Below are 27,638 nucleotides of genomic sequence, written 5' to 3' on the forward strand. Positions count from 1 at the left end.
AAAAGTGCTCATTTTTTATTATATTGTAACATACATTATAGTAAATAACACGTCAAACTAGAGTTTTAAATCGTTTAATTGTTGTTTTCTAACTGTTGTATTGTGAATTTATATATATATATATATATGGACAGCTTTTCTAAAAAAGGACAGCTTTTCTAAAAAACACACATATGAATATTAGTGCACACAAATAGAACTCAACTAAAAATCAACTTTTGTATGGTTAAGAATATTTCTGCTGTTGTTCATGTTTACGCCACCGTCCTCCTTCGCATCAGGCGTGTGGACGTCATTCGTTTCTTCATATCTGATCCCGAAGAGACTACAGATATTCTTCAGCATCAGGTCGACTATCTCCTCCTCGTCTGAGGGCTGGGTAAGAAAGGGCAGGTGATGAAATCATGTTGGTGTTATAAGACGTTGAGAGTTCATCTTTATTCACTGAAGTGTCACTTGAAGACATATCATGTGACACGTGAACTCATTTTGTACTTCCATCTTTTTTTATTCTTTCGAAGCAATGTGAAGAACTCAAAATAAGAATGTCATCTATTAGTTACTGGGGAAAACAAACATGCAGGTGTACCATTGTTTGTTTAAGAATGTGAAAAGAGGCGGTTACTAAGCAACTGCAATGGCTAAGTAGTGATATTGATCCAAGTGCCACCAGAAAATCCATTTTGGATTATAAAAAGCCCAGAAACCCACAGTTTTCTTGAATTTGATTGATCTGATTGTGTGGTAATTGTTTGTTTGAATTTTTTTTTAAACTGCTTTTTAGCTGCACTGTTTTTTGTGTTAGAAATGAAGTTGAAGTAACTATCTCCAGAGGGATTTGATCAATTTTTATCTTGCTGAAAGGGTTCCTGGGAAACCCGTAACTGGCTTGTTTGTCAAAAGTCTTTATGTATTACCATGAGAATTGTACACTATATTGTATATATTTGTTTAATGTATGGCTTATACATTATATACATTAAAACGTGGTTATAAATAAACACGTTTTGATTTTACCTAAAACCTGAACCTAAACTCTGAAAATGACTCCTGATGAATGTTACCTTGTGGTGTAGTTGCTCCTGCTTGAAGGCCACCAGGATCACCGAGAGTAAGAGATTGAGCACCACGAACGTCATTAAAACAATGCAGGAACCAAACAGGAATCCGCCGAGCAAAGGGGAGTCGCCCAGGACCTGGAAAACAATATCAGTTTGAGCTCTAGAGGAACAATCCTTCTTTGTGCACATGCATATTGGTTAAAGATTATTACTCTGGAATGCATCTCACACAGCAGATCTGTCAGGGGGGGGGAAGAGTCACTCACCTCGTCATAGTTGAAGATGCCTATCTGCAAACCGATGATGGTCAGGAGTGCATCCGTAAACGTTTTATACGAGGATATCTTCCAGCCGTAAATCAAGTTGGACTGTAAAAAGATCAATCAATGTATTGCCATTTTAACAAAAAAACTACCATCACTGCACAATGACCTCAGTACAGACACACACACACACACACACACACACACACACACACACACGCGCATATTTGAATTCTTCCACCTTTAGAGATGGTTAAGTTGAAGTTATTGTGCTTCAGTTGCTACTTGATTTTCTGAATTTACGAGGGAAAATCTGAAAGTGCCTTGGGCAACATATAATAATTAAGAAACTCATACTTTCCGGGCACAAATGACTGACATCTGTGCAAATGGGAAAGTCTTGGTAAACAGATAAGAAACTCACCGAAACGGAATACGCCACAAACATGATCAGGATGACCACAAGAAAGCTGCATATGTCGTTCCAGGCCCGCTGCAGGGCGGCGGTGATCACGTTCATCTTGGGGTTCAGTCGGAGCAGGTGCCACAGTTTGAAGGTTGCCAGTAGGACCAGGAAGGCGACCAGATACTGGAGCGCTGAGTCTGCTGTGGCTGTCTCGTAAAAACTTGCAAATCTACGCAGACAGGAAATATTTGAGTCATCACAAACAGGAGAATCAATGCACGTTAAGGAAACCGCTTTGTTGTAAAGGAGCAGATGGATAGCAATAAAGTACAGAAAGAGACTTTACTATCTATAACTTGGCTTATTTGGATTAATAATAATAATAATAATAAGGCTGAGGACAAGGAATGTCTTCACTGAAGCTAATAGTCGATTGTGGGTTCATACACATCAGTGGATGACCAGGTGTCAATGGGTGAACGGCATCATGTGTAAAAGCGCAGTAAAAGTGGTCAGAAAACCAGCTAAACAAGTGCATTCAATCTACCATTACTTACTAGCACCTAACCACAATGCAAAGCGCAGAGCACATCTTCTGTGCTTGCGAAAGTGATGGCTTAACAAGCGAAAGGTTAGTCTCACTGGTGCTTGTGGTTTTCGTAGTAGGTCATGTCGCGGTTTCCGAGCAGAGTCCTCTTGACGAAGACAGCCACGGCACTCCAGCTCAGTAAGATGATCGTCAGCTCGAGGAGGTTCCACTTGCACCTGAAGTAAGTCCATCGCTGCTGCTTCATCAATTTTCCCTGTCAGGAAAAGAGAGGAGAAGATCTCATTTGAGTGGGTTTCCGTGGTTCCGTTCCATTAGGTCTAGAAGGGAGAAGAAAGGGCATTCTAAATAATAAACATCATTTCATGAAAAAGATTTTTATCTTCAGAATTGAATCATATATAATGAAAAGACTGGATGTATATGTTTCTCCCTTTACTGGTATCTCTTATATGTAGTATTTGTCCAACCTCAATCCTAAACTGTAGTAAACTAAGCAGAAGCATCTCCAGAAGCATCCTGAATCTAAAATGTGTGAAAGGTTCAAGTGAACAAGCTAATGCGCCCTGTCTGCAGATGTTTGAATACGCATGTTAGTCCATACCTGCAGGAACATGTAATAGAGGATGAAAAGCAGGTATATGATCTCAGCAGCCACAACGAAGATGTGAAGATTATCAGTTGATTGGTAAAGCCGAACACTGTGCAGCTCGCTGTGGAACTGAAAAGCTCCTATAAAATCAAGGGGAGGAATAATGTTTGAACACACGAATGCCGGCATGATCTTATTTACATAGTGTGCTGTACGCCGATGTGAAGGAAGAACACAAAGCGATTAGATTGATAAGAGACGTAAACATCAGTGTTACATTCCCTCCTGCAGACCCTCTTTAATCAAGTTGCAATGTGTGAGATCTGCAAGACTTTTTGTGTTGAAGAGAAAGTTTGCCGCATAATCAGAAGTACAATTCATGTTAAGTGAGCAGTTTCATGTAGGATTGTGTAGGCACATGAAACACAAAAAAGGTCTGTGACAATGCCAGCAGATTAGCTTTTTGCTAACTCATACCCACAGATGGCCCTCCAGTTAGCGCTTAGCTTGCGTCCGTTGGGTGAAATGACGTATACGTGCAAAAATTGCACCTTTTACTAAACTGTATCCCATCTGTGTCGTTGCTAAAGCCGTGATGGTGCTATGTGCAACTTTTGAAAGTAAATACTTAACCTTACCTACAGCACTTGTCTCCAGCAAGAGAGTGACGATGCAGAAGAGGTTCACATTCGCATTGTACACGGTGAACTCAACAAAGATCGCCCTTGTGTAGACATCCAGCCATCTATTCTTGAACAGGTAGTCAAGGGTGCTGCAGATTAAGGAAACAAGAATATTTTTACTGAAGGCCTCCATCTCTGGCTAAATATATTCATGTGTTGCGCTTGACTTTAAATGGTATTCGTCAACCAGCTTTTTATTCGTCTATCTCTCCAATGTGGATAAATTGATGATGAACAGGTCACTAAACGCCCTAAGCCGGTTGATGACACTCTAAACTCACGGCCCAATATGAAAAAGGGAGGACGCATTCCAATGCGCTTACCTGGTGGCATTTTGTGAATCCGGGCCGAGCTCCGCTACATAGCCACCTCCCCTGTAGAGCACCATTTGGCCCCAGATGGGATAAGACCTGAGCTCAGACTGTGTTTGGTATGTCCACGGGCCAGATGTGCCTGTAGAGGTATCAACCCTCTCAGAGCGGTTCCAGCCAGTGCCATAGGAGCCCATATCCTCGGCCTCCCATGAATATGGAGCGTTACAGTCTGGTGCAAAGTGGAGCATAGGTGCTGCGATCTGACAGGAGTTGCTCTGCACCCTCAGTTGACGAAGACGGGCATTACCTACTAGCTTGGAGTTTCCATCAGTGATGAATCCTGAAAACAAAACATTGCATTTGTCTCTTTTCTCAGGTGCTTTGTGTGTGTTCTCTGTGAGATAACAACTCTGCCAGTTATGGTCTAGGTTTTTTCCATATGTGTTGTGAGAACGCAAGTTACACATACTGATAACAATTAGTGGCAAAACCGTGAGGTTGTAAATTGAACAAGCCTCTCTAGACCCTCACCCCTTTACTCCTTACCCTACATGCCTTCATTCCACAACCCTCACCCTTTTATCCTTAACCCTACATCCCTTCGTACATCGGCCATCATCCTTTTGCCCCCTGTACCCTCATCCCTTCGACCCTTACTGACATCCCTTGAAACCAAGACCCTCTTCAGCTACCCTTCATCCCTCTTCACTTCCTCCCGAACCTTATCCATTCAATCCTTACATTAAATCAGTTATGGGTGTCTTGCTGAGGGACACTTCAACACGGGACATAGAGCATCCGGGGTCCGAACCGCCAACCTTGTGGTTTCCGGTGCACCCTCTTTACTCCATGCGTCACAGCTGCCCCCAAAATGGCTACAAAACTGCTTGTGTACTACAATAATTACTTTGGTCATTCTTGGTACATTCTTACCTGGATAAACTCCAAAAAGGTTACTTAGTAGCAACGTGTTGGCCCAAGTGAACACATCAGTAAGACTCATGCTGTCTGAGGTTTGGCTACTGAAACTATCTCGGATGTGACGATGCAGGAAAAAGACATTGGGATCTTTCTGGCCGTGTGCTAGCAGCAGCAACATCCACATGAAGCCCACATAGGCTGCAACAAAAGGACACATTAGAGTTCATCAAAGCAGATCCGGCAACCTTAATCATTTCATCTCAAGCTGCATGTGCGTGCTACTGCATATTGAGCACGCAATAAAACAAGTGAAACTATCTTCAAAAGGACAAACCACGACTCCAAGTAAAGTAAGTATGTTATTGTATACTATTCAACACTATTTCAGTTTGAAATATGATAATAATATACTGTAGTTGGTTTAATATTTGGGTTTAAGGATACATGAAACCATATTTGAAACTTTGTCTGATGATATACAAATATAATTCCTCAACATGTACAAGATTTTTTCCTGGCAACTAGGCGAGCAAATAGCATTCATCATTAATTGTTATATTATATCATATTTGAATCTGCATGAACTGAACATGAGGTGGCACTGGCAAAGTGATAGGAATGATTTGTGGATTATGTTGCTTCATTTATTGCGTCCTATAAATTAGTGTGACAAATTATATTTGCTTTGCATCAATGCAATAAATAGAACAGTGTTTTATATTTACTCAATATTTCTTTGAGGAGGGCGAAAGCTTTCTGTTGCATGACCGTGTTCCTTTTCATCTTCTCAATGTCTGCAGCAGGAGGAGGCTCATAGAGACTGGGATCCCGTTTGTTCATTTGTTGGTCCTTAACATCACCTGAGGGTAAAAACGTATTCATCTGTTCTGATAATTAAAGAATTTAAATGGGAGTTCAAAGGTTTTGAATCATTATCTTTTACCTAGATTTCCTTCAAACTCTACATTTCGGAAATCTTCATCTTCAACTTTCTTTATTATAAGAGCAAAGAAGACAGCGAGACAGAGCACCTGTGGGGAAAGCCATAAATCACGTTGAATTATTTATATTTTTTTCTAAATTGAACAAAATGTATCATCAGTTATGTGCCCATGAAGACATGTAGAATATGAAAATAGTATGAAGTTAAGTTTTCTAAAATATAAAGCATTCCTTATATTGGAAACACTGAGCTACTAGTGATGTATCTAAACTAGATCTCGACTCTTTGCTGTCCTTGCGCCGAAATGGTGGAACGAGCTCTCTGAAGACACCAGGACCGCAGAGAGCCTTCACATCTTCCACCGCAAACTAAAGACACAACTCTTCAGACTCTACCTCGACTAAAGACTAACAAATTGTAGCAATTAAATTGTACTTGTAACGTCACTCATCTATAGCAAATTGTAAATTGGCTTATTTGAGGAAATTGCACTTTCTTGTTTCTTGTTCTCCTGAGTTTGTACCCTATGGTTGAATGCACTTATTGTACGTCGCTTTGGATAAAAGCGTCCGCTAAATGACATGTAATGTAATGTAATGTAATGTATGAAGAGTGAACTTCTTCTCACCTTCAATGGCTGAATGACCAGCACGCTCTGGAAAAAGGAGACACACATGGACACCAACCAGCTTACGGAGCGATCCTTCCCAAATTTCAACCCATAAAGCATCGTGTAAAATCCCGAGACAAAGCTGCATGCGATGACTAGCAGCCAGCCCACAAACACGAACCACCAGGGAAGCCCCCCGTGACAGCACCCCCTTTTCCTCTGACCATCAGCACCATCGGTGCTCTCTGCTGGGCTCCGCCTGCAATTCAAAGAACACCATTGACTCAAAATGAAAAGCGTTGGTAGGCTGAAAACTTACAACCACTCATCAGACTCTTGGCAAGAAAGTGATCAAGCCCATTTTTTTTACTTTTAACTACTACCAGCTGTTTTCCAAACCGACTGCCCGATTGGCAGCTGGATTCCATTCATTTAGACAAGAAGATCAATTTGCAGTGATTTGAAAAATATTTCATGCATTCCACAAATTAAGACTTCTGACAATGATCTATTAATCTCAAATGATTACAGTGCAGGCAGGGACCATTGTATTCATATCACAATAATTATCAGCCGCAACTTTCTACAAAGAGGTTACCATCAGCAACTGCGTTCTCCTGTTCTATATATAACTATGATGAAATGAAACAGGAAGTAAACAAAAAGGTGAGTCACTCTTCACTTGAAATCAATTAAATTAAAACACAGTTTGTAGATAACGGGCAACATGCGAATCCAACAGTGTGTTCTGTGATTCATCTCGCATGTACTTGTTCTGGGTGGTTTCATCTGGGTTGACACAACGGACTGTGGAGAGTTGATCTTCCAGACACTCCTTGATGCCCTGGATCTGTTGAAGGGCTCGGCTGTGGCTGTGTGGGGTCGGGAAGCCCGACGGACCCAACAGACTCAGCCGTTTGTCAATGTGGCACAGCTGCCGGTACAGATACTGCGTTTTGCTGCTCTTCTTTTGAATCCCCTCCATTGTTGACCCTGGGCTGCCCTCTGGAAATGTGCAGAATTGACATAAACTGTGTTCTGTGTAAACATTATTATTGGGAACGGTTATAAAAAAAACCCGCAGGAATTTTGATTCATAAAGGATTTTGTTTTTACACATTGTATACACAGTAAACATCGCAGCTCTACACTGCAACACATAAGCCAATGTTCTGTGTTTGTCTTGCTTTCTGAAATCACCAAACATTTTGATTCCCCTTCTTATATTCCTCTTCTTGCGTTCTCTCGACGCTTTACTATCGACATAAATCATATGCCAATGCAAGTTCACTTAGGGTTGTCCCTATTTGTCTCGTATAACAACAAATACACAAGAAAAATATAAGAAAAGGTAAAAACAAATAAAACAAAAAAAGAAAACAGGTGTAGGTATAATCATAATCATAATCATAAAAACTTTATATATACATAAAGAACACACGGTATATACCTGGTGGCTGAGGCTGAGCGAGGTTGCTAGAGCTCTGAGTTTGGTGCTGCGTGGAGTCAATGGTATTCAGTTTGATAAAGTCCTCCACCATGGAGAGAACAGCATTGATATCAACGCCTTGTCCAGACTCCATGTTTTGTATTTTGCTTTTCATGTTGTTAGACAGAGAACAAGCAATTCTTGTGATATCCTGAAAGAAAAGGTTTACATTTTCATGCTGTCATTTTTTTTACATATAAGATTACATATCACATGTGTAGAACAATAGAAATTGGAAATGGTAAAAGTACCCATCACTCAAGTGCCATAAAACGTTTAGAAATCATTTGAGGGCTTAAATATTGACGATAAACAAATGAATCAGCTTCCAACCGTGTAAAAGACATGGAGCACTTACCTCGATGACGGTATCTAAAGAAACATCAACCCTTGTGTTGGTGGTCACAGTCTGTAAAAAATAATTCTTTCCACGGGTACGTGGCTTTTTGGTTTTGCGCTTGCAACAAGACGTCTCCCGTCGGCGAGTGTTTCTAAAAATGCTAACAATAAGGATATTAACGGGAAACATGATGAGTGAACTCTGAACTCCAACGATGAACTGCTGCCAGCTGAACTCAAAGGGACCTGAAAAAACACAGAGCGAGGGAAGAAGATGATGACGCTGTTTTTGTGATATACAAATCCATGAAGATATACACTGCATTTGTCTTTAAATCAAGGCTGTATGCAATTCATTTAGCATTCAAAGCTGAGGTTTACTGAGGAAAGTGTTATCACTTCATCACTTCATTTATATTTTAATGCTAAAATACATTGGATTCAGTGAGTTATATCTTTCTTTATATAAAAATAGACATTCTTCAATGAATATGATATTTCTGTTTCGTCATAAACTACACATTTCTTTCAATTTATAGAAAAGTGTTGTACCCAGGTCCATGGTCTGCTCCGAGGGGTCCGTTGGGATGCCATAAAACATGATGCTGGTCAGCATGGTGCAGAGCAGCAGTGTAAAACAGCAGGAGACTCTCTGAACACAAGTGAAGTTGCTGCCTGGTGGTCGACTGATCACAGAGTACCAGAGGTGTCCATCACTGAAATCCTTGGTAGTCTTCATGTAGAACAAGTTACTGGAAAACCAACGTAGCAAGTAACACTTTTAACAGTTAATTAGTGAGGGGTTGTTTGTTTCATCACCGCCAGTTCAGTTCTATTTTGTTCAAGTCAAATTAATTATGCATCTTTCTGAAAGACCTCTTTAAAGTTGATGTATTCTTTCATTGACTGGATATCAGCACTTGGACAAACAGCGGCCCGATTCCTTGATCTTTACCGCCAACACATAAAAATCAGCCTGACTTCCAACCAAACTCCATCCTCATTTAAACACCTGCATTCAACCCTGGTCATTCTTATTATCTGCCTATATAAGTATGATATATCTGTTTGAATACCACAGCTACACTTCATTGCCTCTTATACTTTACCTGAATCTCTTCATATCCATTTCAGTCGAAACAGGAACAACTTTATCGACAGTACCATCCCCTATGTCTATAGCCAGCCAGGAGTTGCATTGAAAATGCCATGTCTGATCGGTCTGTATATCATGAACTGCAACATTGCCAACAAACCTGAGAAAAGAAAATTTAAATAATGCAAAGGCTTTTGCAAATGTGAAATTAGGAGAGATTGAGATATAGAAAAATGACAAAATTGCTTCACAGATATCATAAAATGTACAACTGAATACTATTTAAATACATTGTTCCCTTGACAAAAGAGTGAGCAATTATCTGCAATGTCAGGGTACAGTAAAACAAGTTAATTATATTGTGTCTCCCTGGCCTTCTAGGCCATGACAACTTTAACATACGAACCATGGCTTCTGTTTAATTCAAACGTACATACATCTTGCCGATGATCATTTGGGGTTACATTTCTGTAATTGCCTACCAGGCAGGATGGCTTCCTGAGTTGTTGTGCCACAGTCTGATGCCCTGCAGGTCTCCCAGGGAGAAGGGTGTAGTTAGCAGGAACACATCCACCGCGCCTCTCTCAAACACACATTTCTTCTGATCCGTCAGGTGATGTGGTTCACTGGTTCCCTCTGCACCCAGCAGAGTGATGGTCACCTTAAACAGGGAGGTCTTCTTCATTTTAAAACTGACAACTTCAAAACCAATACAAACACTTGTACAAGAACACACACACAAGAAGTCCAAACAAACACATTAAACAAATACACAAATAATGTATTACAGGCTTTTCTCTGAATGAAATTGATTTGTTACATTGATATTTTATCGAATTGATTATTAGTGGACCAAAACAGACCAGCTGGAAACACAAGATAGAGAAAAAAGCTGGCCTCCTTTTCATCCTTTAAGCTCAACGAAACAATTCCATCATCTTCTAATTGACTCTTTTGAACGTCTCTCTATCTCCAGCACGTTCATGTTGCTGTTCCCACACATCCCTCCACCTTCGCACTTGTACCTAGTCTTCACAGATCCACCACCACCAGAGATTTATCTTGCTAATGAACAATTCATACACAACATGAGGACAAACCTCCTTGTAGAGGGAAAGCATCAAAGACTCTGTCATAACATATCATCTGTTGATAATAAACAAGTATCTTCTCTTTATCAGACTTGTGTCTCCGGTCATTCGTGTAACAACATCTCTTTGAGCGCAGAGCTTGTAGCGGCTGTGGGCTCCCTAAACAGGAGAGCTTTTTTTCCACCAAACCTAAATGTTAACCATTTGCTATTTAGTGATTACATATTAACCTGGGAAGAAGTGGAGGCTCCTCTCCGATACCCTGTGCTGACACTCAACAGGTAGCCGTTCTCGTCCATGGGGTTGTTGTCCGCCAGCACAGTTACCTTCACCTGTAAACCACCCAACACCATACAGAGGAATCGGTTGTAATTGGGATTGCGTTTTGGGTAAATGAATCAAACCCTGGTGATGAACATATATACCTTCACAATGTCTTTAATGTCTTTACGTCGTGCCCACACAATTGCCAAAAGATACGCCAAAAAGAGAGCCCCCACAAAGCAGACAACCACAGGGTTTTCACCAAAAGTGCCAAACAGCTCCGCGGTGCGTGACGGGTCTACCAGGTTGGGAGTGACGAAAAAAGAGCTCCCAAAGAAGGTGAGGTGGTTGCAGAGGCACTGGATTACTAGAGGTGTGGTTTGAACACCAACCTTGCTCAGGTGGAGACAACATTCACTGTCAATATCGTGGGTAAAACAATGTGACACATAACGGGTCAATTCAATTACTGAACTTACCCTGCATCCAAAAGTGCTCCACTCCAATGTTGATTCATTCCAGAATTTACAGGCGGTGGTGAAGGAGGTGATGGATAAACTTGCATTGATGGATTTTATACCGGGACCTACAATGGGCCTCACCACAAGATAGTGTTTTCCACGGTTTCCTTTTAAATCCTTAGGGTCTAGTATCCAAGTGTATCTCTCCTCTGCTCAAGCCAAACACACAGGTACTCAGGCAATCTTTTCAAAATGTGAAAGGCATCACGTTAAATACCATCTCGAGCACAAAGCAAAGGTATTAACTACCTTGTGTTCCTCCCTGGTGAGGCATCTCTGTCATTGCAACATGATTTGTTTCAGTTGGGTAGTCCATATAACCGAGGAACAGTTTGAGGGGTAAAGGATCATTTGAAGGCACCATCTTTGGAAATAATCGTAAGCATAGTAGAAGTTAAATTCTCATTGCAAAAGCAAACAAAAAGAAAAGACAACTAATATGATTTTGAACAATGTAGAGTAGCGATTATATAATGGCTGCATTTCCAATATTACCAAAATGTTGAGTATTTAGAATCATGCTATTAATATTAGATGACTAATCCTAAGAAAACATTTTAACAGTAGAATAATTCATCTTAGAAGTAGAAATTGAAGCATCTCTCTGGACCTTTAATACCAGCGTAGAATCATCTGAAGGAATGTCTATGACTGTTGTGCTGTAGTCCCTCAGGTCCAAAACAGAGGTGTTCACCTTCTCCCCTTCATGCCTTGGTATGAGAATCTGTGGACCAGGCAAAGTACAGTATTGTTTGTCTATTCTCTGCAATTTAACTTCAAATGAGTTGTAGGATTATAGCAACAAAATTTGAAACAAATATGATAAACCCTGTAGATGTCTAACAAACTAACACATGTATTAAAAAAAACTTTAGAGGGGAAGATCCCTCTGTTCCTATTAAATGAGCAATAGAAAACATCACAAAACTGGCACAAGATGTTTAGTGCCACGGAAGGCTTTGACCTAAACATACTTGGTGTCATTTAGTGATTATCAGTTTTATTGTTGACAGGATGAGCCTGCAATGAACTGAAATCATAACAAAAGATTATTGCTGTGGCCGATAAACCCTATTTTTCTTATGTCATATATTGGACTACAAAATGCATTTTGGAAAATGACACAACCTTGTAACCCTGCACAGACCTTTATGTTTTCGCTCAAGTTCTCCACAGGGATTATAGAACCATCTTCTCTTGCGAGCGAGACAGCACCTATTTTGCCACTGATGCTCCCCCTTTTATTCCAGCAAAATGGGTTTTGCTCTAAACTCAGCATCTGTAAAAGCATTCATGGAACAAAGTTTAATTACCGTAAGTCGTTTTCAACTTTCAATTGAGAAAAATGTGTGATCTACGTACGATGCATCCAATAAGCTTCCTTCACTCAAGGTTTACCATGTTTATTACTTATACTTATATCATCTCTAAACCCCTCCCCCCCACTCCATGAATGACCTCCGCCTGGCAGACGAGCTGGATGTGTTCTACTGCAGATTCGATAGACAATGTCCTGATCCCATCCCCCACACCACCACCAACCTGCACCAGTCCCCCACCCCTCCCTCCCCGAGCCCATCAGGGGCTCACGCCTCTACATCTATATCACCTTCCCCTACCCCACCAGCAACAACCCTGTCTATTCTGGAGAGAGACGTTAACCGGCTCTTTAAAAGACAAAACCCCAGTGAGGCAGCCGGCCCGGACTCCCCTCACACCCTGAAGCATTGTGCTGACCAGCTGTCTCCGGTGTTCACTGACATCTTCAACACCTCCCTGGAGACATGCCACGTACCAGAGTGCTTCAAGGCCTCCACCATCATCCCTGTTCCCAAGAAGCCCAGGATCACAGGACTTAATGACTACAGGCCCGTCGCCCTGACCTCTGTAGTCATGAAGTCTTTTGAACGGCTAGTCCTGTCCCACCTGAAGACCCTCACTGACCCACTCCTGGATCCCCTGCAGTTTGCCTACAGAGCCAACAGGTCTGTGGACGATGCTGTCAACATGGCCCTCCACTACATCCTCCAGCATCTGGACTCCCCAGGAACCTACGCCAGGATCCGGTTTGTGGACTTCAGCTCTGCCTTCAACACCATCATCCCGTCTCTGCTGCAGGACAAACTCTCTCCGCTACACGTGCCTGACTCCACCTGCATGTGGATCACAGACTTCATGTCTGACAGGAAGCAGCGCGTGAAGCTGGGGAAACATGTCTCAGCCTCTCGGACCATCAGCACCGGTTCCCCCCAAGGCTGCATTCTTTCCCCCCCGCTCTTCTCCCTGTACACCAACAGCTGCACCTCCAGTCACCAGTCCGTCAAGCTCCTGAAGTTTGCGGATGATACCACCCTCATTGGACTGATCTCTTGGAGATCAGTCCAATGGATCTCTAGTGGGGATCTCTAGTGGGGATGAGTCCGCCTACAGGTGGGAGTCTGACCATCTGGTGTCCTGGTGCAGTCAGAACAACCTGGAGCTCAACACTGTAAAGTATGTGGAGATGGTTGTGGATTTCTGGAGGAACAGAATCCTGTCCTGGGCTCCATCATCACCCAGGACCTCAAGTGGGAGCTGAACATCAGCCCCATCACCAAGAAGGCTCAGTAGAGGCTGTTCTTCCTGAGGCAGCTGAAGAAATTCACCTTCCAAAGACAATGATGGTGCACTTTTACACGGCCATCATCGAGTCCATCCTCTGCTCCTCCATACCGTCTGGTACGCTGCAGCCACAGCCAAGGACAAGGGCAGGCTGCAGCCTGTCATCCACTCTGCAGAGAGGGGGATTGGCTGCAATGTGCCGTCCTTGCAGGACTTGTTTGCTTCTAGGTCTCTGATGCAAGCTAAAAAGATAGTAGCCGACCCTCTCTAAACCTCTTTGTGCCCCTTCCATCTGGCAGGAGGCTGAGGTCCATCAGGACTAAGATCTCCCGCCACACGAACAGTTTCTTCCCTTCGGCAGTCGGGCTCATCAACAGGGCCACTTTCTTTTATTCTGCACACATCACTTTACTGTCATTTTTCAATCGTCACTTTTGTCACCTGTTCACTAGTGCACTTAATTTTTTAATATTTTTTAACTTTTTAAATATTTTTAATTTGTAACTTGAACTTTATTCTCTTATTTTAAAGTAACCCATAGCCTTATTCTACTAACCCATAGCATTAGCATTTCATTTTATTTTATTTTATTACTTGTGCACTACTGTTGTCTATTGTTATACTGTCTACTGCCACACACCAACCGCCAAGCCAAATTCCTATAATTCCAATAAATGTTTCCTGATTCCTGATTCCTAAAAGTGTATAAAAATATGGCATTTGCAAATCTTAGATAAACCCACGTTTTAATGAAAAATTCTTAAATGTAAAACTTTTGAGCAAGGATGGAGTTAAATGTGTGGAGCGGAATTCCTATTGACTGTTGACTGGGTATGGAGTGAACCATTTTTTGTTTAATTTAATATTTTTATTGGTATGTAGACTGCTTAAAAGCAGGAAATTACATCAATGAACATACAGAATATGTATATATATATATATATATATATATATATATATATATATATATATATATATATATATATATATATATATTTATCTATATAAATAGATAAACAGATAGATATCTTTCCACAAATTAAATAAAGCTCAGCCTCAGGCAAATTGATATGTGACATTGGGTACTCACAATACACATACATCAACAAAACAGCACTCTTTACTTACTCGTATATCCACTGGTTCATATGAAGGTCCTATTTTGGAGAGTGCTGGGAGAGAAAATGTCATGCTGGAACAGTTGGGATTGTTTATAATCTCTTTATGTAAGTTTCCCACTGTTACTCTGAGGGGTAAGATTGAAGAGAAACATGTACGCCATTTGGTTAGTTAGTTAGTTTCAGTCAGTGCTTTTTTTTTCAATGGTTTTAGAACAGATCAAAATCATTTTGATTCTGATGCCGTAGAAGCGTTACTAGAAAAAACAGCAGAACCATTGAGCACTACTCCATTACACAGTGCATTGTCTGTTGACTTTTCAGCTGAACGCTTAGAGTTATATTGCTCATCAATGTCTACCATAGAGGTACAGTAGGCCTTTCTACTTCATTTGAGTAGTCTCATCATAGCCATGAGAGGAATATCTAACTATCTCTCCACCAAAAAAAGCAATTCAAAGCGTTACAATTTGTATTTCTTTACATCTCCGTGCCGGAATAAGAGCTTACCTATTAACAAACACACAAAGGTGAGGCTTTCGGATGATAGTTGGCGCTTTGTCGACATCTTTAAATGCTAACAGTGCACTCTGTGTATTGCTCAGAGTAAGCAAAGCGGCATCACCGGCGATTTTCTGCAACAGAGAAGACAAAGCGTTTACGACAAGCGAAAGCGTGTTTCAATCCCTTTCAGTTACCTGCTAATTTAGACATTCAGATAATATTCATATTCCAGAATGATCGATGAATGACTGGGCGACCTTTCAACCCAAGATGTTAGAGAGATATGGTCTATTACAAGCTACAAATGAATCACTAAAAGAAAGCCCCCTTTTTTTTCCACTGCATATTGAAAGTTGTCCGTGGAGACGAGGAGGATGGTGATACACTCACATTGCAAGAAAAGTCCAGGATACGGCACACTCCCTCCAAAATGGCGCTGACTGCAGCGTGAATTTCAATCACGGTGTCTTCACTTTCAATGACTTTCATGCATAGTAGATCTGAACTTAGGTTTTCAAACAGTAGTGAAGCCTTCTCCTGAAGATGGGAATCACTTCTTGTCACAAACATATTTTGGGGAGGTTTTTGTCGGATGCAACCATTACAAATCTCACTTCTAAGCTCTTTAAATACACATACAAAGGAAAATGCTACAAAGACAAAAAGCAGTAAACCACAGTTAAAGCAGGACTTGAATTTACTTTTCCTTCTTGTACCATGTTTGACTGTGTGTGGGGTTCACTGGACAGTACCTGAGCACAGCGGCTGAGCTCAGTGCCCATCTGGATCACAGCAGCAAGCGCTCTAGCTATCACCTGGACTTCTTCTGGGGTTAGAGTCGGAGCTTCTTTTACTGTATTCATCAGTATGTCCAACATTTTCTCACGAAGCTTCGACAGACAAAAGCATTAGAACACATCTGATTTATTATAAAAAATGATAATAGTGAAGATTTCATTCATAGGGGGTCTGTATAAAAAAGGTTGTGTAAAGGGTAAAGTGCATACAAAATACAGACACCAACAAATATAAATAAAATGAAAGAAACATTAAAATAGATCTACGATAATAATAAGGTCAAAATAAATGAATAGATTGTCAGGCAATGATTTAAGCACTTCATTCAGCCTGAAGCAACTTGTGTAGATTCAGGAGCCTACTAATGTCCAGACCCCCTAAAAAGCTTTGGATGCATGCTTTCAACTTAACTTTAAAAGTCAAACAAGTTCCAGTGGAGAACATGGATAACAATCTATTTAACAGATTAATGTTGTGAAAGTACAATAGGAATTAAACAAGGTTTGAGTCTGTAGCCCACTTTAAATTCGTACGTACATACACAGCATGTTCAGAATGCGGTGAATTCTTGGACTGCAAGTTCCTGAACATTTCCTGTCTGTCTCATTGTCTAAGTTGAAGTTCTGCCTTCATTCCATCTTCTACCCTGACAACTAGGGCTGGCATTAGGAGTCACTCCTCCTCCATTATGGGTAACCTTTGCGGTATGACACTGTTGACATGTTAAAAAATCTTAACGTTGGATTTACCGTTTGCCTGTCCGCTGAGTTTGATTGATCCGATTGACTGTTCAGCTTATAGGAGAAAGAATTGATGAGTTGTCCCACAGTTTCTGCTGACAGTAGACCTTGTGTTTTCAGCTGAGCCACAGCATTCTCCAGAGAAGCCTTGACATCATCTACTGAAGAGCACGGATCCGTTACCTGACGAGGAAAACACATTTTCTTACAAAAGTATTGAACAGTTTCATTCATTTTGTTCTGTTGGTTCCACACTTTTTGAAATGATCATATACTTGACAAACCTTTGCAGTTATAGTCGTGCTCCACACATAGCTTCCATTTTTTGCAGTTGCTGTGACAGTCAGCATGTAGTCGAAGCTGCTGTCTCCCAGAGGGAGGAAAACAGACTTCACTTCATTGTTATTGCTGCAACGCAGAAGGTGACCTGCTTATTTTAAAACACATGAATAGGTTAGATTCAAAGATCTCTCGGAGTGAAAGTTATTGTGTGATTATTGAAAGTCATAAAGTTATATTTTCACAGATAACTTACTCTTATCAGTCTTAAAACAGTACCGGCAATTGGAGCAAGGAGTATTGCACATTATAGTGAAAACATCAAGGATTGTTCCACTCTGCGGGGATATGCTACAGTTAAGGCCCTCAAAGTTGTTGGTTGGAGATAAACAATTGGAGTTAGTAGTATTAGGGGTGGGAGGGGTGTCACTACTGCCTGGGTATGTTGAGTAGGATCCAGCAGTTGTAGCGGTTGTATACTTGGTAGTGGTGGCACTAGTGCCAGTTGTTGTAGATGCAGGACCAGCAGTGGTATTGTTTGTAGACTTGGTAGTGGTGGCACTAGTGCTAGTTGTTGTAGATGCAGGACCAGCAGTGGTATTGTTTGTAGAGTTGGTAGTGTTGGCACTGGTGCCAGTTGTTGTAGATGCAGGACCAGCAGTGGTATTGTCTGTAGACTTGGTAGTGGTGGCACTAGTGCCAGTTGTTGTAGATGCAGGACCAGGAGTGGTATTGTTTGTAGAGTTGGTAGTGTTGGCACTGGTGCCAGTTGTTGTAGATGCAGGACCAGCAGTGGTATTGTCTGTATACTTGGTAGTGGTGGCACTAGTGCCAGTTGTTGTAAATGCAGGACCAGCAGTGGTAGCGGTTGTTGACTTGGTAGTGGTGGCACTGGTGCCAGTTGGTGTAGATGCAGGACCAGCAGCGTTTGTTGACTTGGTAGTGGAGGCACTGGTGCCAGTTTTTGTAGATGCAGGACCAGCAGTGGTAGTGGTTGGAGACGTGACACTTGAGTCACTAGAGTCACTTAAGTCAATAGAGTCAATAGAGTGACTAGAGTCACTATTTCCTCCATTCCCAGATGAGGTTTTAATGATGTATTTCTTGTAAAGAAGTTCGACATCTTTGAAAGGAAAAATATGTGAAAAGGGAAATTGATGTAGTGTACTTATAGTGTAAGGGTGTAATTGTTTCCAAGTATTAAAACCTAAGCATACAAGCTAATTTGCAATACAGGATCACGAGTTGATCTAAAATTATCCTTTATTCTCTTTTTTTTGCTGGTGGTTCTACCATGATGTTGAACTGACTTTATAATTTAAACTTTATCCCTCCGGCTACTTTGGATATACATCAGAAAGCTCAAAATGTACCTCTTTTACATGAACGCAACCACGGTTGCAAGATGTTATACAGAGCAGCGTAAGAATCATTTAACTGTCTTAGGGTGTACTTACCAGACATTATCACCACCATGACGTTACGTTTTTCCGATTCGGCAGCTTTAAGTGTTTCATAAGGCACGGTGAATTCATTTCCACCAACCTGTTTCATTAGGAGTGGCCTTGTGTTTGCATCTTTGTAGCATTCTTTAGTTTCCTTCTAAAAGAACATGTAAAGTCATGAAGTCAATTCATATTTTCGTTCTTAAAACACATACCATTGTCTAATCATTCATTCTAAAATTATTCAGAAATGATTCATCCGACCTACTTCCCAGTCCTTCTCATCTTGTTGGTCCTCTAAGTACCACACAATTGATGGACACAATATTTCTCCATCACATTTCATTTCAATTTTTGCATCAGTGTTCTTCGTTATTGGATTACAACCTTTAGTGCAGGTGAGACTGTGACACAAAAAAATATATGGATAAGTTGGTTGACACACAACAGAGTGTTTACATCTACTATTTGGTTAGAGCAATACATGTAAAGTATGTGTCATCAAAACTATCACCAAATTAAACTCATTGTTCAATACATTTTAATTTCTGTACACTGCTTGAAATGATAACTTGATAACAAAAGAGTATGTTCACAACATAGATTTTCTTTTTGTAAAGAAAATGGCAGGTACTGTATATTGCACTTTGTGATTGCAGCAGATCAGTTTAAATTACCTTAGCCAAGATAGCCACAACTTGGGTGTAACAGTGACGCATATAGACATCCTTTCCTGACTATGTGCCCCTTTCTGACCAAAATAATATCTATTAAAATTAAATGGATCTGGTAGGCAAGTTTTTGTTATTATGTGAGTTTTCTCCATCCATTTTCCTTTGCATCCACATGGATTCTCTGTAAATCAACAAGGAAAGATCTTATTTTACTGCAGTCAACAGAGGGCAGGTGGGAGTGAAAAGTGTATGGGTTAAATAAACACATGACTTTAATCCAAGAGGCTGGTGTTTGCCTCCCAGGTAAAACTTAAAGTAAATTATTTCACGTCTTTAGTGGCCATCTTTGACGAGTAGGTGGTATAAAATGTATGACATACTGTACCTCTAATCTAAACATGTAAGAGGAAATTACAACAAAGATCATTTCAACAGTATTTTTCAAACAGCTTTGTAAACGCATTCATGTCTGCCAATACATATTGTCCTGTAATTATTTTGTATCTTCTGCATAGGACCATTGAAAGCTGATTCAGCTGATCAGGAAGAACTCAATAGCTCTTATAGAATTAGTCACATTTGACCATTTTTCCAGCAGACTGTGCATACACATTGACAAATACCGTGTTTTACAGTCTTTAAATAATCTATGTCATGCTTGATTTTAAGAGCTGAAACATAATTCTCTGTCTCCCGCCACTGATTTGGCATTTCTCAGCTTTCAGAATCCGATTGCGCAAATAGTTAAGGAGTCACGGTAATTTGAATCCTTCATTTCACTTTCCGTCGCCGGCAAAAGGCTTCGGATTAAGAGGGTTAAAAAACAGACAGTCTGTCTGTCCAATGAGAAGGGTCCGTCCTCTGCTATCTGCTATAAGGCCCTACCCTTTCCGTAAGCAGTTAATGTCGTTGTGTTTTCTTATTTGTTGTTGTTGTTTTCCTATTTGCCGTTGTGATTTGCACTTCAGGTCTACCGTAGTTTTACCACATAAACCTGCTTTTGGCCTGTAAGAGCCTTTTTTCAAAAGATGGACCTCATACAGTGAGTTTGCATTAACTCAATCAGGGACACTTGGCTTTACAAAAAAGGGAAGTTCCTTTTGTTGACCTTTGTCTGCAATTAAGGACCCAGTGTTAAACATGTGCCATCATGATGATGTAATGAAAAGCTTTAAAGGCGTACGTAACATGCAGGCATGCAGCACAGCCAATCAAGACATAAAACAACACAGTAAATATATAACCCAATCAAACCCTATCATGAAAAAATAGAAAGGTTAATCTTTGAGTCGAAAAAGAGTGTAAAAGGACAATTCTTACTGCATTCCCACTCGTATTCTTCTAAGGAAATGATATTGGTACTTGAAAGCAGAATAGATATATCGTTGGTAACTCCTGATTGTGAAAGCGTTGCACTGAGTTCCATTGGAGATCTGACAGCTCTGTGTTTCTTTCTCTGAAAAAGAAAATAACCAAAAGGGTTTACAAATACTGCAGTACACAAAATCAACAATTATGAGCACAATGGACAAGGAGAAAGTATTATTTTCCCCCGATATATAAAATACTTGTGTATGCTGAATATAAAAATAAAGAGACCGGTCTCATGTAGCCATGGCCATTTGGTTTAGGAGCTGAATTTTTGCCAGCAAAAGTAAACATATCCACTTCCAACAATGAAAAGATATTCCATGCTCTGAGTTTCACATGGACAAGTCCTATGGAAAAGCATCAAGAAATAATCAGCTCATATCAAATACTGTAACGCATTGTATTTTCAGATTGTGTTTCACGAATCCAATGTTTCGTGTCTTTCACACCGTACCTCGAAACGGATGTGCAAAATGGAACATGTCCTTGCTTGTATTCATTTCTCGGACCTCAGAGTATGATTCTCCATTCAGAGAGAAGAGGAGCTGCACCGGCGCTCCCCGTTCCAGGGAAACACCAACAGTAGTACCTGGAGAGTATCCGTAAGCATTCCCCTGCGTCAGCACAGAGGCCCGAAGCCCGCCTACTTTCTCCAATACACACATCTGCAGGACAGGAAACAATCGCGAAACGGAGAAACCGATCAACTTCGCATTCACAGCACTTTGAGCACTGCTGCCGAAACATGGATGACCTACAGCTTACGGAAGCAGCCTGCTCTGCTGACAGGCTGCTCAGTTTGTAGCTGTTTCTCATTGTGTTAGATAATTATCGGTCTGGAGGAATATCGTCTTGAATTCAAGTGAAGTGAAGGAGGAAGACTCACAACCTGGCATCCAAAACTATATGCATGACATGTTTTATTGCTAAATGGTAAACTTTAAATAAGCTACTGTATATATTTTTTATTATTGACAAAACAAAAAAACACTCAAGTAAGTGATTGAAATATGTTATTTTTTATTCTGCTATTGGTAATTCTTCTGATTCTGATTTTAGCAAGTTTAAGCCCTCAAGGATATACACAATGAGTTTTGGTGTGAAACAAGAAAACTTCACATTGTTTTTGTTTTTTTGTATTTATGTGAAGAACATTTTTCTTCTTCTAGAACTGCGGTCGTCAATAGAGACTCTGAAAGAATTAAATCAAGATGGGACGGGTTTGCCCGTCATAACCTTTGACTCAGCGTTGATGTCAGAGGTGGTGACTTGGATGCACCGTGTTCTGGGGTTGGATTGATGACGCTATAATATTAATTTCCCATGCCACTGTCACAGTCAGGTAAAAAACCTGAAGGGTCGTGACATCCGGTTATTTGCTGCTTTATTGATAGAAAATGATATGTTCACTTGAATGATAATAATTCACCTGCAGGTCTGTGGACACTTCAGGGTATGTGACCATGTTAGACGCGTACACGGTGAGCCGGTGGCAGCCGGGGCCAAACTGCTTCATCATTTCTGAAGTCACTGTGAGGTTCTGGGGAACGTTTCCTTTAAATACGGATAAACCATGCAACACACTTTCGTCACTCTGGATTCTATAAGTCACATGTGTACCTGCAGAATGAAAAGAGCAAGGACTAAATACATTGAAAGTTCACTCCCAAAAGAAAAAACATATATGTCCTATTGCCTGTGATAAATAGCACTACCGGTAAGAGGATGTCAGGATTACTTATTGTACATCATGGTCAGGTGGAGCTTACCTGCTTTTACCTCCATTTGAATTTGAACAGGCTCTCTGTGAAGGGCTTTAAAGTTTTTTGCATTAAAGGACAGTTTCCCAGCATAGCACCTGATGACGCCAAACCCTTTGATGGGTTCTTGAATGGCTATTGTCTTCTGAGCTCTGATGTGTACGTCATTGCTGGTGCATTCAACCGCCACAACAAATGTGCTTGGATGAGTATATTTGTGCGCCTCGCTCCTCTCCAGCCTGAGAAAAAGCATACATAGTGAAAAAAAAGCGGTCTGCAAGGTATGTTCCGGTGGATAATAATTAAGGATTTTTCTCTAATTTCACAGTCTACATTTAGGAAATAATAATTTGCTGTTTCTTGCCTGCTGATGTTGAATTTATCTGTGGAATTGCATTAATGAAATATAAATGTAGTAAATGTTTATTTTGAGATTATCTTTATCTGAAGCTGTCTGCTGGAAATAATATAATGTAAGGGGCATTATTACTTCACAGTTGGCTTTGCATTCCTGGACTGCAATTAATCTGCAAGCGATTGAACAGTTGAACTTTATGTTCATAAGATCCCCGAAAAGGACTGTCGATGCCTAAATTCAGACCAAATAATGGGAAAGGATTGGAAGTAATGATGTGATGGACTGTTACAGTATTAACATAATTAACCCTGTAAATGTGTATTGTCAAACTTGAGAAGTTCCTCTTCTAGAGCCACAGCACACATTTTACACAATAGCCATTTTCAGTCCTATTCTAAACCCACGTAGTGTCATTCATTCAGTAAATGTTGCAACTCACCCCTCTTGACTGTGATGATCAATAACACGGCCGTCTCCGGTGCTCAGCTTGCAGCTGGGGTTTCCCTGTGGCAAATCCAAGAGCCACTTCCAGCTGATGGTGACTTCTTCAAAAACTGCCGCTGCAGCGCTGACTGACAGCGTGAGCCCTGGTAGGAGAGTTTGTGTAGTCAATACATTTCAGTAGAATTGACTTATAGAAAAGCCACAGTAGTTGCTCGTTACATTCATAATGGCTCTGCAAAGTTTCCCAGTATGGGAGGACAGCGTCCCAGGCAGCCACCATGTGCATGATGCGTTTTTAAGTTGTTGTATAACCATTGTTTTTGTTTGTCCGACTAGTTTTCTGCTGTAATGTAATATTATAGTGTCAAAGATGACCAGCAGGTGTCTCCATCTCACCACTAGGGGGGTGTCTGTGCACCGTATATGTGCTTAGACATCACCTTTAAAACGTTTTTTTTTTTGTAAATGCATTCAAGGTGTCTGCCGGGTCAAATAACAGCAAAAGCCTGAAACGGAGGCCTCTAAATGGAATTCAGCCAGCATTCAATCAATTATTTACACCTGTGATTCTTCCTCTGGGTCTGTGGCAGTGAAGCTGCGGGAGCACAAGGTAGCTGCCCCCATGACTCAATGTGCTGAGAAAGATTCCAGTCAAACATGGAAACAAGATCCAAAATGCATATATTCAGTATGGCTGAATATATGCATTTTGGATCTTGTTTCCAAAAGCGGGTTTAGTGGAAACTGGGTTTGTCTCTGCACAGCTGTTCTAAAACCCAAAACTCAGAGTTTCCCATCTCAGGGTAAATAAACCCTTAAAAGTTTAGAGTTTGACTCAGAGTTTGCTAAACCTCCAACTTGAAATGGACCCCTGGACTGCATTAAATTAAAGGTGGGATGGGAAACGATTAGAACAACCTCTGGATCATTTTATAACTCCCTAACATGAGTTACTTACCATCTTTGCAGTGATGTTCTACAGACAGATAGCTCCCAACCTGAGGACACGATTCACCAAAGGAGCCCACAAGTTCTGAAATATTGCATGCCTGACGGCCGTGGCAGTGAGCTTTGTGGGACAGAGAGGGGCGTTGTCAGGCACTGTTAACATGTGGCAACCACGATAGCATTATGGAAAGTCTTAAAAATGATTACTTAATATAAAAAAGTTCTAGTGGTGCAGAGAGACCAAACAACCAAACCTGCTCCTCAACAATCTCTGTACATGGCAACAATATGATGGTCCTTAACAATACATATTTGTGTTTGCATGCACTGGCCAGCATTAAAAGGATTAACTGTTATTCAGGGGGACATGGCAGGTTGAAACTGAAATCCTTTGAGCTCAGCCCTCTCTTTCCAAGTATGTCCATCGGGCAACTCAAGGGCGCAAAGAAAGACTTCAACTTTATTTGAGTTTGGAGTAACAGTGTGTCTTTTTTGTTACCCTCGTCTTCTTGTTCTTGGCAAAGCAACTGCACTGGAGTGTGGGAGGATACTCAGAGCAGAATTAAAACTAAACTAAGTTGTGTTAGCGCCAGACAACGCTATGAACAGCATTGCTGCTGTTACCAACAACAGAACCAGCAAAACTGACAATAGCCAGTGCATTGAATACTTGATTACAATTGTTATAAGTGCAGAATATTTTGTACTTGTAACAATAGTATTAAAATGTGCAACGTGCCAGTTCTGACGAGTTCTGACGTACAGCATACGCTCACGCAATCCTGCTCAGAAAGGCTCCTGTGGAAATGGAGTCTGCCTTTGACATCAGTTCAATGCATTGGTCAATATTTACTGGATGGATATCATGGATGCATCATTGTAGCTGTTCAGCTATTATAATTTTTTTCCATACGTCCTGATGGGCAATCATTCTTGGCAAACAAAGGTTTGTAGCCGCAATGTTTACTTTGTGACATCTGGCAATCACTGCCCTCGTATTTTGGATTGAATTTCACCACAGTCGCATTCAGGAAGAACCTTTTCATGAGGCATAGCGCTTGTATTCCACTTAAGCTTTTGTTTTCCCATTGAGCTCAGGAGATCAAGTGACTATAACTATTGTGAAGCCAAGAGTGGTCATTCTGTATCTCATATCCTTTAACACGTCCTGCATAGATAACTGAACGGCACAAAATTGTATAACATTAATCGTCCTAAAAACTACCACATGTAGGGAAATACTTAAAAATTGGACGAATGGTTTACCTTTTAATGATTCTACGACATCCTTCCAGCCGCACTGGTGTCCTGTGGATGTTGTTTGAGTAGATCGACAGTAATAAATGTTCTTACGTCCGTAGAAGCCGCCATATATCATCAAGACTTGACCAGAACCGCACTGCACAGTGGTGTTTTCACCTGCGCACACAATGGATCTCCCAGAATCTTGAAAAGGTAGAAAAGCAATGCAAGGTGATACATCATCATTGACTTACTCAATAGCGTGTCATCTTTTCAAAGTAATAGTCAAAATACATACCAAACTGGCAGATAAAGTGAAGGTTTTTTTTACAGTCCCTTGTGGCTTCCCATTGGAAGTCTGAGTCTCTCAGCGTGTGTCCACAAGCTGCTCCTGGCTGCGGGCTGCTCACCCAGTTTGAATATGTGATATGTGAACCGTCCAGCCAAGAGAGGGCCCCTGAGGATGCAACAAGCCACCGCTAAATATAAACAGTATGTATAATAACTTAACCTGTGGTAACCAAGAATATCTTTGCATTATCATTATTGTTATTAATGGTGTTTCTGTTTTAGAGTAGAATTCAGTGGTTTTACTACAGTTTTCAGAACAACCCTTTTTGGTGGGGTTCTCTCACACAAACAGGCTTGTATACATATATATTATATTTATGCATGGTATATTTGCAAACAAATACTATACCTATGGCCTAACATCCGTGTTAGTTAACCAACGTACTGTATGTTAAAGGATGAGTTGCCACACATCCAGTACTTTGTCTGGAGAAAGTAATAAGGACAACTTGTTTCAAGTCTTTTTCCACAAGAAATTAGGTTTGAACTCCATTCTGTTCAAATGACGTAATTACCTGAACAGAGAACGTCATCCTAATAGAGAATACGTTTGTTAATCAGACACATTGAAACCAGGGAGAAAGCTTTACACAATTGTACTAAATTGAAGTTTTGCCAAAGATAATCCCAAAATAATAACGTAAAATCTAATGGTGATCAACTCTGAAATGGACTTGATCATGACTGTTTTCTTACGAGCATATTAAACTTCTTAGCCCTCATCTAAGGTAGATGACGATAGGCATCTGCAGATTTTCACAGTTTGTAATTTAGTATATAAATGTTCCAAATTTCCACATGGCGATCTTACCTTCATGGGTTGCAGGATTTGTTAGGTTTGGAGATGCAGAAGGTGCCAGTCCGAGCCACACCTCCTTCTTGGGGTCCAAGAGCCTCTGGAGGAAATGTTGAGTTTCTTCATCTGGGATAAATGCGAGGTGTCCACCGCGCTGCTCGCACCAAGCCTGTGCGCTGAAGAGACTGAGCTGGAGATCCACAAACTCATAGCAGGAGCGTCCAAAGGCCCTTTGGTAGTCTAGGCAGGGAAGGGGAACCTTTGTTCGAACCTGGACGCAAGACAGGGAGCTGAATGTCATTAGGACCAGCAGGTAGACACATGTCCAGTACATCCTCTCGGTTTTCACTTCAAAAACCAAAAGTCATGGTTTCACTTATGAAATTTCAACTCCTCGGTGCTCGCACAGTGGAGAGAGTAACGCGGTTTCCCCCTTTTATCTAATACTCTCATTCACACGCAGACACACTCGCACACACACACACACACACACACACACACACACACACACACACACACACACACACATACATACACACGCACATACATCCATGCCTGCTTTTAAATAGGTCTGACATGAGCCTTTCTCCCCCCATTCAGTAGAGCATTGTTTACCTAACAGCCATCCCTCTCAAAAACAAAGGCTGAAACAGGAGAAGGGCAGCTTCAGGCAGATGGTGAGGTAGCTTTGGTTTATAGGGCATACGCCAAGACAGTGTGCATATTTATTCTGTTAAACAATTGACATGTTGCATGCAAAAGTGATGCCTCCGGGAAGGAGAAAGAATGTATCCGGCGGGGAAGGTCCCCCACTTTTGCTGTCAGAGAACTCAAGCTAACCAGGTCAACCACGACTCGGCCGGACTCTACTTGCTGGTTTCAGTCCAGCACAGGATCCTAGTGAACTATACGGTGAGATAGCCATCACTGCCAACAGTAAAAAAAGCATCAGTCAACCTCTGTTGGATCGACAATAACTACGCCATGGTTTCAAATGCTCCATCGGTCAACATTTATATTTAAACATGGGACATCCTCTGTCATAGATCCCTGCAATTGGCACAGGAAA

At 41.0% G+C, this 27,638-nt stretch overlaps 1 protein-coding gene across 2 annotated transcripts; it reads right to left on the reverse strand.

Annotated features, from left to right (window-relative positions):
- LOC120833819 (polycystin-1-like protein 2) lies at positions 1 to 26,991 on the reverse strand. Of its 2 annotated transcripts, none has more exons than XM_078091399.1 (44): positions 26,585 to 26,991; positions 25,721 to 25,879; positions 25,447 to 25,626; positions 24,191 to 24,301; positions 23,228 to 23,375; positions 22,440 to 22,669; positions 22,100 to 22,290; positions 21,125 to 21,335; positions 20,899 to 21,017; positions 20,620 to 20,755; positions 19,303 to 19,480; positions 18,894 to 19,029; positions 18,638 to 18,782; positions 17,437 to 18,303; positions 17,186 to 17,328; positions 16,911 to 17,084; positions 16,116 to 16,253; positions 15,754 to 15,900; positions 15,370 to 15,494; positions 14,870 to 14,987; positions 12,288 to 12,419; positions 11,751 to 11,864; positions 11,390 to 11,504; positions 11,099 to 11,289; positions 10,781 to 11,011; positions 10,586 to 10,687; positions 9,747 to 9,925; positions 9,278 to 9,424; positions 8,721 to 8,920; positions 8,188 to 8,414; positions 7,791 to 7,980; positions 7,111 to 7,345; positions 6,359 to 6,599; positions 5,731 to 5,818; positions 5,513 to 5,647; positions 4,800 to 4,985; positions 3,876 to 4,206; positions 3,508 to 3,641; positions 2,882 to 3,009; positions 2,373 to 2,533; positions 1,749 to 1,959; positions 1,328 to 1,429; positions 1,065 to 1,196; positions 1 to 375 (listed from the first exon to the last, which is right to left on the reverse strand). In XM_078091399.1, the coding sequence occupies exons 1-44, from the start codon at positions 26,901 to 26,903 to the stop codon at positions 205 to 207; spliced, it is 8,058 nt and encodes a 2,685-aa protein (XP_077947525.1). In that variant the 5' UTR covers positions 26,904 to 26,991; the 3' UTR covers positions 1 to 204. The 2 variants fall into 2 exon arrangements, with proteins under 2 accessions (XP_077947525.1, XP_077947524.1); XM_078091398.1 differs by having other exon boundaries at positions 17,186 to 17,331.
- Positions 26,992 to 27,638: the final 647 nt, after the last annotated feature.

This window comes from Gasterosteus aculeatus, chromosome 16 (assembly GCF_964276395.1).
Source record: "Gasterosteus aculeatus chromosome 16, fGasAcu3.hap1.1, whole genome shotgun sequence".
NCBI lineage: Eukaryota > Metazoa > Chordata > Actinopteri > Perciformes > Gasterosteidae > Gasterosteus > Gasterosteus aculeatus.